General features: G+C 52.3%; 1 protein-coding gene across 10 annotated transcripts in view; it reads left to right on the forward strand.

The window, feature by feature from the left end:
• Positions 1-7,309, forward strand: part of CELF6 (CUGBP Elav-like family member 6) — a 36,092-nt gene extending 28,783 nt beyond the window's left edge. For 2 of the 10 annotated variants that reach the window (XM_032174752.2, XM_058427490.1), the window contains 10 exons: positions 1,784-1,912; positions 2,021-2,100; positions 2,269-2,412; positions 2,532-2,664; positions 2,757-2,906; positions 3,115-3,177; positions 3,427-3,507; positions 3,594-3,737; positions 4,650-4,805; positions 5,698-7,309. In XM_032174752.2, the coding sequence (XP_032030643.1) occupies positions 1,784-1,912; positions 2,021-2,100; positions 2,269-2,412; positions 2,532-2,664; positions 2,757-2,906; positions 3,115-3,177; positions 3,427-3,507; positions 3,594-3,737; positions 4,650-4,777 (1,052 nt within the window). In that variant the 3' untranslated portion in view covers positions 4,778-4,805; positions 5,698-7,309. Of the gene's footprint in view, positions 1-19; positions 116-1,783; positions 1,913-2,020; positions 2,101-2,268; positions 2,413-2,531; positions 2,665-2,756; positions 2,907-3,114; positions 3,178-3,426; positions 3,508-3,593; positions 3,738-4,649; positions 4,806-5,697 lie in introns of all 10 variants that reach the window. The other 8 variants (XM_032174758.2, XM_032174763.2, XM_058427491.1 and 5 more) reach the window with 7 other exon arrangements.
• Positions 7,310-9,281: the final 1,972 nt, after the last annotated feature.

Consider the following 9,281-nt stretch of genomic DNA (forward strand, 5'->3'; position numbering starts at 1 on the left):
TCCACTGATTTTTCAAAAGGTTGGGAAACCAGTGATCTGTTCCAAGGGCACTATTCTGTGGCTGACACCCCCAGAAGCAAAGCACACCCACTGGGTTGTACTCTCACCACAGAAGGTCAGTGGTGAGACCTTCTTTCCTCCATCAGAATTCCAGCCACAAGTCCATTATCCATCCCCTCCCCAAGGATCATCGGGTGGTATCTCTCCAGACAGACGGCAGAATTTTGCTAAAACACATTCTGCCTGCCCCTTATGAACTGCAGCCCCTGCCCTCCACACAGACATAGCATCGTCAGACATACAGACACTTCAAGATCCCCAAGGCAGCCTAGGCCAAACCCCACACCACCCGGGTGACATACGGACACACACATAGTCTTGTTGGAGATTTCTCCCCTGCTAACTTTGTTCAGTTTTGAACAGTCTGTTCTTCCTTCACTGTCACCCAGGCTTCAGTCTATGACCCCCCCACTAGCCTTGTTTCCCCTGCACTCAGAATCCAAGGACCCCCATCTGCCTAGCCAAGCTGGTCAAGGAGTAGAACCATTTAGGATGGGTTTTCCTGCACTCCAAGATCTTGAAGATGAAGCCTGAAACCAGTTTCCTACCCACCCCTTCTCTCCCAACTTGTATTGTCCCCTATATGGTCAAGCCCCATCCCAAATTCAGAGATTTACCTTGGTGCAGAGAAGAGCCAGACTTTAACAGCAGGTTGGACCCCTCTACCCCACACTCCCAGAGAGTGTTCCTGAGGCCTAACTTGCTGGATGTGCAACAAAACCCTAGTTTCCAGCCCCAGCTCTCCAGCTTTCTTCAAGGGACACAGGCCCAGCTCACAGCCCCTTTCCTGCATTTCTGCCACTCCCATAGAAAGGGTGGATACAGGGAGGAATCAGACTGGTTCTCTGGTGGTAATCCAGGTCTACAGGCAGAACTTGTTCTCTCATAGCATGAACATTTTGGGAGGCATCAGGGCAAGAGGACAGGGGAATCAAAGGGAAGGATACAGAGAGGGCACAAGAAGCTTGCTGAAGGGACAGGGTGGTGGAGGTGGGAGTTAAGGAAAGGGGTCAGGGGTTCAGCAACTGTAGTAGGGAAAATGCTAATGTTGGAGGCTCAGGAAACCAAGGTCCTGCTCTCTGTAGGCCTTTGGGAGGGGCATCCAGGTTGGATGTGGTGCAGAGGGTAAGGATTCATCATGTCAGTGCTCAGTGCCTAAAGATGAGGCAGTAGGATGACAGGACTGTTTTCTGTGCTGTTTCTAAATCCAGAACCCTCCTTGATATGAGCAGGAAGGGGCATTGATTCTAGCCAGCACTATCAGGCTGACCAGCAAGGATGTACTTCTCTTCTCTGGACCCAGTCTGAATAGAAAGGCTTTCTCTGAGCACTGCCTTCCTTAATACTACAGAAATGGTCCGAAACAGTGTTTCCCAACCTCTAAGAACAGAAAGGTCAAACATGTGAAACAATGCATATAGGGCTCTACCCAGCCAGAGATATCAAGACTGCATCACTCCCCACAAGAGCAGCCCTGAGCCTCTCTGGGTTTCCCCAGGACCCAGGTTTTCCTGATGGAAAGCTGAGCTGAGCTCCCTTCTCCAGATCCCTTCCCCAGATCCTGCCCCTCAATGAAAATCAACCCTGGAAGCCCAGGGCTTTCTCACTTCCTCTGCTTCCCAGAGTGAGACTGGTGAGCTGCCTTCCTAAGTTCCTCAGGCTACTACTCTCGGGGGTCCAGGAAGACTTGGGGTCCCCAGGTCATTCCTGGCTTTGTCCCCAGAGGACCGAAAGCTGTTTGTGGGGATGCTGGGCAAGCAGCAGGGTGAGGAGGACGTCAGACGCCTGTTCCAGCCCTTTGGCCACATCGAGGAGTGCACGGTCCTGCGGAGTCCTGACGGCACCAGTAAAGGTGACCTGAGCCGACCCCGGGATTTCCTGGTGACCTTTCCTCACTCTGGGCCACATAACTCTTTGGCCCCTGTGGCCTGAGCCACCCGCTCCCTCTGTCCTGCCCCAGGCTGTGCCTTTGTGAAGTTCGGGAGTCAAGGGGAAGCTCAGGCGGCCATCCAGGGTCTGCACGGCAGCCGGACCATGGCGGTGAGGGCGGGTTCCCCGGGCTGAGGGTGAGGCCAGTGGGGTGGGGACGGGCTTCTCCTCCCCGAGTGTGCTCGGTGCTCCGCGAAAGGACCTGATGGGAAAGGCGCTCGGCCCCGCGCCGGGGCCACGGTCAGGACCGGTCACCACGGCTTTCCCTGCCGTGCCCAGGGCGCCTCGTCCAGCCTCGTGGTCAAGCTGGCGGACACCGACCGGGAGCGCGCGCTGCGGCGGATGCAGCAGATGGCCGGCCACCTGGGCGCCTTCCACCCCGCGCCACTGCCGCTAGGGGCCTGCGGCGCCTACACCACGGCGGTAGGTACCGGGCACCTGCGTACGAGGGTGCGCAGGTGGGTGGGCCAGGCCTGGGGCTGGGAGCACGGGCAGCTGCCTGCCCCTTGGCCCTCCACTCTCGCCCATCTTTCCTCTCAAAGATCCTGCAGCACCAGGCGGCCCTGCTGGCGGCGGCACAGGGCCCAGGCCTAGGCCCGGTGGCGGCAGTGGCGGCCCAGATGCAACACGTGGCAGCCTTTAGCCTGGTGGCTGCGCCTCTGTTGCCCGCGGCAGGTACGGCGCCCAGGGACTGGGGTGCGCCTGGGAGGGGCCGGGCGGGGCGGGGCGGGGCGGCGGCCTGACTCTTCGACCTCTTCCGCCATCAGCAGCCAACTCTCCGCCCGGCAGCGGCCCTGGCACCCTCCCGGGTCTGCCGGCGCCCATCGGGGTCAATGGATTCGGCCCTCTGACCCCCCAGACCAATGGCCAGCCGGGCTCCGACACGCTCTACAATAACGGGCTCTCCCCTTACCCAGGTGGGCCCCCCGCTCCGCCCAAATCCCCCCGAAATGGAGTGGGGAGCGGGGGGTGGGGGGGGTAGGGCCTGGCCTCCCTGGGAAGAGATCCCCCTCCTTCCCTGCTCCCTCTCACAGCCGCCGTCCACCTCTCACACTCCCTGAGCTTCTCACCCACTCCGCTCGCCCGCTTGCCTTCACCGTGGGCCTTGCGCCCCTCTCTCCCCAGCCCAGAGCCCCGGCGTGGCTGACCCCCTGCAGCAGGCCTACGCTGGGATGCACCACTACGCAGGTTTCACTTGGCGCTACGCGGCCTGGGGGAGGTTGAAGGGCCCTAGAAAGAAATAGGGAGAGTTGTGGGGGATTTAGGCTCTGTTCCAAGGAGTTGATCCTCCCATCCCCTCCTACCCCCAGAACGACCTCTCTTGGGGTGAGGGTTATGGTGGACTGGGCTGAATTGGTCAAAAGCGGCCAGGCAGTTGGGGCCGTGATTGGGGAAGGGCTCCTGGGGACCACTGTCCACTCCCACCTCTGTCTCCAGCAGCCTATCCATCGGCCTATGCCCCAGTGAGCACAGCTTTTCCCCAGCAGCCTTCAGCCCTGCCCCAGCAGCAGAGAGAAGGTGAGGGACTGGGGGCTGGAGAGCAGAGCCTGGTGGGGCTGGACTCAGGGTCCTTCCCCTGAACCAGCCTGCTACTGTTCCTCCAGGCCCCGAAGGCTGTAACCTCTTCATCTATCACCTGCCTCAGGAGTTTGGTGATGCAGAACTCATACAGACATTCCTGCCCTTTGGAGCCGTTGTCTCTGCTAAAGTCTTTGTGGATCGAGCCACCAACCAGAGCAAGTGTTTTGGTGAGCTGAGAACCTACCCCTAGGCCTCTCCCACCTCTGACTATAAAGGATTCCCTACAGACCCTATGATTGCCCTTCTATAATGCAGTGATTTCCTGAGATTGAATGTATGGCACAAAACGGGGTCACAAACCAGTGATGGGGCTAAGCTTAGGCCAACAACAAGCCTTGGCCGGGCATGGTGGCTCACGCCTGTAAGCACAGCACTTTGGGAGGCCAGGGCAGGTGAATCACTTGAGGTCAGGAGTTTGGGACTAGCTTGGCCAACATGGCGAAACCCCGTCTCTACAAAAATACAAAAATTAGCTGGGTGTGATGATGGGTGCCTGTAATCCCAGCTACTCAGGAGGCTGAGGCAGGAGAATTTCTTGAATCCGGGAGGGAGAGTTTGCAGTGAACTGTGGTGGCACCACTGCACTCCAGCCTGGGCCCCAGAGCAAGACTCCATCTCAAAAAAAAAAAAAAAGAACGAGCTTTATTTCAGGTTTACCTGGGACGATCAGGTGTCCACCAGGAATGTGGCCAGCTAGGTCAGAGCTTTGGAGTCTGGCCAGGGCAGGAGGAGTCTGGTTCTGAGATCAAAGATCCCCTCCAACTCCAACTATGGTTCTGAGGACTAGAATGGGAGCTATGGAGGGAGACAGCCAATCCATGCCAGGAAAAACACGGAAACATCCGAATCAACACACTGACCCTGCACACACACTCAGAGTTGCTTCCTATCCTTCCAAGAATCACACCTTTAGGAATCTCAGGCCATCTGCCTGTGACTCTGTATCCACACGAACAGTGGAGGGGTATGTGTTTGATGAAACTGGCCTGAGGGAGCTGGAAGAGGAGGGGGCTGGTCAGAGAGAAAGGAGACCCTGCTAGGCAGAGTCCCGAGCTAATCTCTTTGCCCACACCCTCCAGGGTTTGTTAGTTTTGACAATCCAACTAGTGCCCAGACTGCTATTCAGGCGATGAATGGCTTTCAAATTGGCATGAAGAGGCTCAAGGTCCAGCTAAAGCGGCCCAAGGATGCCAACCGGCCTTACTGACCTGCTTTCACCGACCAGCCACAGAAAGGTGAGTCCCTGATGGACCCCAGGTAGATGAGGCGTGAGTGATTAGGCCCTCCCAGCTTTGATGGTCCTCCTTTTGGGACCTTGGAGGCAGCCACCTCTGAGAAAGTCTGGGATAGAGAGAAGAGCCAGGAGCTAGGAGGAATCCTCAGATGGAGACTTTGCTTTTCCTTCAATCCAAGGAGATCAATTGGACAACATTCCTGCCCCGCAGTCTAGGAGAGACAATCAGAATCTTTCTGCCTGGAGAAGCAGTTCTACTCCAGAGATAGCCAATGAGAGAGAGAACCTGTGTGCGGGGAGGGTCCAGGAGACTGGAAAATGCGACTAGAAAAGTAGCTTTGGGCCAGTTTTCAAGGGTCTTCAGGCCATGAGTTTGGACTTTTTCCTGAAAATGAGAAAGAACCGTTGAGGAGCTTAAGGAGAGAAAGGACTAGAAGTAAGGGCTGAGATAATGGCAGTGAACATGGAGATGGAGGAAGAGAAGCAAACATGCTTCAGAGGTAGAATCTGCAGGGCCTGGTGGGTGATGGGGAGAAAGATGGGCCAAGTTCTTCTACATTTTTGGCAAGGTCGTGGGTCCATAAGATGCTGCCTGCAACTTTTAGAGATTTTCTGCCTCAGAAGGCCCACATGGCCCTGCCTCACTTTGAGCTACTCCAGGAACCTTCTGGAGGGGATGTGGGGTTGGGGTCTTTTGCTCAGGCCTCAAATCTGGCTTCAGTGGACAGGGCTGCTGCCTGGGTCCTGCTGAAGCCCTGCTCCTCAGGAAGAGAGGTCCAGCCACTCACCTGAGATGTCACTGATGGGGGCAAGCTGCTCTTCTGGTCTTGCCCTCCAAGGTGATTTTTGCCTTTCCCCCCCCTCTCTCCTTATCAATTAATACACAACAACAGAAACAGAAGAGTGAGAAGAAAGGAGAGGAAAAGCACAGAAACGCTTGAGCAGCCCTTCCCGAAGGAGCAGCTGCGGACGGAGGTGGATCGGACCCAAGGCTGGTGCCTGGGGCTAAGGCCACTCTAAGGATTATTTTTATCAAGTGGGTTGTTCTGTGCCTGCAGCATAGAGCGCAGGCTGGCAGAGCAACTAGGGCTGGTGAGGAGTGACTGTCCAGGGGAACCAGCAGAGGGCGTTGGGGGTGCCAAGGGCTTCTCCGCAAGGGAAGCCCAGATTTAATTCTTTCAAAATCATATCATTCCTTAGAGTTTAGGGACCAAAGGACTATTGCTTTTTTAAGAATATATATATATCTATATAAATTAAAACAAAGAAACAAACAAACAAAAAAACAAGACAAACAACAACAAAAAAAGACAGTATAGAGTCTCGTAAAAGCTGCCTTTAAATATCCCTAGGAGACAGGGTGAAGGAGACCCTTGACAGCCCCAGCCTAGGCAGAGGAGGGCTGTGGAAAGATTGTTCTGTGTCTCATTCCCTCTTAAGCCACACCCCCACCCTGCCCTTTTAAAAATAATTAAGGATTTGAGGTCTAGGCTCACATGCAGGTAATGAGAACGTTATGGAAGCAGTGAACCCACAATCCACAATCCCCAAACTCAGAGTGCATCCCAGAAGAGGCCCCAGGTGGAGCTCAGGTCGGCCCTGGCCTTTGCCAGCCCGGGAGGCCCCCTAGCCAGCAAGAGTGGGACTGCCTTTCCTATGGAACCCTGCTTCCCCAGGCAGGAAGAAAGAGGGAGTTCTGGCCACCTGAGCCTTTCCCTTGCCAATCCAGGTAGACAGAGGCCCTGCCTTTGGCTGAGCTGAGACACCTCCTGTTTCCCTTCCCCTTGAACCAGTCCCAGTGTCCCCTTGCTCCAGGCTACCTTCTGTCTCTTAGTCTAAGTTTGCCCACCTGTAAAGTAGATTCAGGATATCTGTAGAGGGCTGTGACAACAGACTTGGAAGGTTTGCTACTGTATATACTGCCATTGAGAAGGGGAAATTTTTCAATATGTAGAAGCTTCAGAATTAGAGGTCCCTCTTTACCCCGGACCTGGGAGGGAAGTAGATGTTTTGCCAAAATACTTCTTCATTCCTTTAAAAAGTACATCTTTCCTATGCAAGAGTGTCTCACATGTGCTTAACCAAGGTGCTTCTAGTTGGTGAGCAGTGTTGAGCTTAGAAGTGGTGTGTGCTCTGTCTGTCTTTGTCTGTCTGTTGTATACAGTGGGTGCCATATAAAGCTGATCAATGGTGGTGCTTCCTGCCTGCTTCTGTGAGATGGGCAAAAGATTCAGCTTAGAACACTATGACTCACCTTGCCTTGGTCAGCCTTTCCTGGGCCTGTAGGGCCTTGCACATATTTTTCCCAGGAGGATTTCCCCTCCACCCCACAGACATGGATCAGCTTAGTCTGAGGCCCCAGCTGTGTGGGGTCCCTCTAATCCCCAGATGTTGCTGAGGCTGAAGGCCTCTGATCTGATAAAATGTCAGATAGTAAAAGATGTGGGGGTGGGGTTGGAGGGCTCCTCCTTCATAACAGTTTCTAAGAAAACTTGTTCCCACCTGTTCCTCTGTCTTTGACTCATTTTTGGAGGGAATGGGAATGAAACACAGATCTGGCAGTAATATTTCCAGGTAAGGTGTGATGGACATCCACAAATATTTTCCAACTGAAGGAAGAACCAGAGGGTATATGTGCACCAGCACAATGCTGACACCTAGAGTGACCACCCTGGACACAAATAGAGACACACAGTACCTGCACCCTCAAACTAATATTCACATGGAGGCAGAGAGTCCCCTCAGGCTAGGTGCTAAGCACTGTGCTACATGTTGGGGCTCAGGCATGTTCCAAGTACTCAGAGTTAAGGGGAAAGAGAGACAAATAAACCAGTTACAATGGAGGGCCATAGAAGGTCTGTGCTAGCAAGAATGAGAGTACCTAATTCAGACTTTATTGGTGGGGGAGGCCTGTGAAATACTTTCTGAAGGAGATTAAGAAGGGGAAAAGTCTTCAAGGATGAACTGGGACATTTGGACAACACCATTTAGACAGCTGCATCATTTTGAAAAATTATCTTTATTACCAAGAAATAGTAATAATTACCATTTATTCAGTACCTGTTATGTGGCAGATAATGGGCACAAGACAAGACCCTTTTCTCGTTCCTAACTCTACCCTGAACCTTACCATTACCAAGTCATGTCAAGACATTTGAACCAAAATGACATTTAAAATATCTGGCTTCATACTTTAGAGTACGGGCTAAGGGCTGGCAGACTGTGTGATTCCAAAGCTTCAGGGGTTGACAAGGTCTAGATCAGGGGTTGGCAAACTATGGCTTGTGGGCCAAATCTGGCCCGTGGCCTATTTTTATATGAACTACCAAACTAAGAATTTTTTTTACATTTTTGAAGGGTCGTCAAAACAAAACAAGAAAGTGAAACAGAGACCATATATGGCCCACACAGCCTAAAATATCTATCTTGTCCTTTAGACAAAAAGTTTGCTGACCCCTGGTAAGATCATGGAAGACTTATATAATGTCTGATGAGCTTGAACAATATGGTGTTTTCGTGTCTCTGTGTGCATGTATTAGTCTGGACCTTTTCAGTTGCAAGTGTCAAAAACCCAACTCAAACATGTTTAGGCCAATTGGAAATTAATTGGTTTACATAACTGATAAATCAAAGCATTTATCTGCCTTGAAGCATGGCTGGATCTAGGGGTTCAAAGGATGATGTCTCCATCTCTTGGCTCTGCTTCCTTCCATATGTTGGCCTTATTAGTTCTAGTTCTAAAATCCCAGGGAGGACTTTGGCCAGCTTTGGACACATGCCCACCACTAGGATAGAAGAGTAGGCCACCATAATTGACAACTTCATCAGGACTGTGTGGAGGGGGAGAAATGGGTCCCTAAGGAAGAGATGATGGGCAGATAAATGATATGCATCCACTATATCCCACCCTTTATTGCATCCACCTATACTTTTTTTGACAAACATACAATTTCAAAAATGTGCCTGCCTGACAATGCAATAATCATAGACCCAACAAAAACCACATTCACCCATTTCCCAATGGTAGATAAAACAGAATCACATCCAGGTGCTTTATTGAGTCCTCAGTCCAGGGTCCCTTGGTGATGGGCAATTCTTGCTCAGGTCTGGCTATGACTTCTTAAGATTTTGCAGTCTATGGGTAAAAGATAAACCTAGCTACCCCATACTTGCCCTATAACCAATGTGAAATAAGGAGAAAAAGATCACAATTTGTTTTAAAGAGATGGGGCCTTGCTAATGTTGTCCAGGCTGCACCTGAACTGCTGGGCTCAAGCAATTCTCCTGCCTCAGCCTCCTGAGAAGCTGGGAATACAGATACACACCACTGAATAATTTTTAATTCTTTTTTTTTTAATTAAGATGGGGTCTTGCTATGTTGCCCAGGCTAGATTTGAACTCCTAGGCTCAAGCGATCCTCTCACTTCAGCCTCCTGACTAGCTGGGACTACAAGTGAATGTCACTGCACCTCGCTAT

This window comes from Hylobates moloch, unplaced genomic scaffold (assembly GCF_009828535.3).
Source record: "Hylobates moloch isolate HMO894 unplaced genomic scaffold, HMol_V3 SCAFFOLD_14, whole genome shotgun sequence".
Classification (NCBI taxonomy): domain Eukaryota; kingdom Metazoa; phylum Chordata; class Mammalia; order Primates; family Hylobatidae; genus Hylobates; species Hylobates moloch.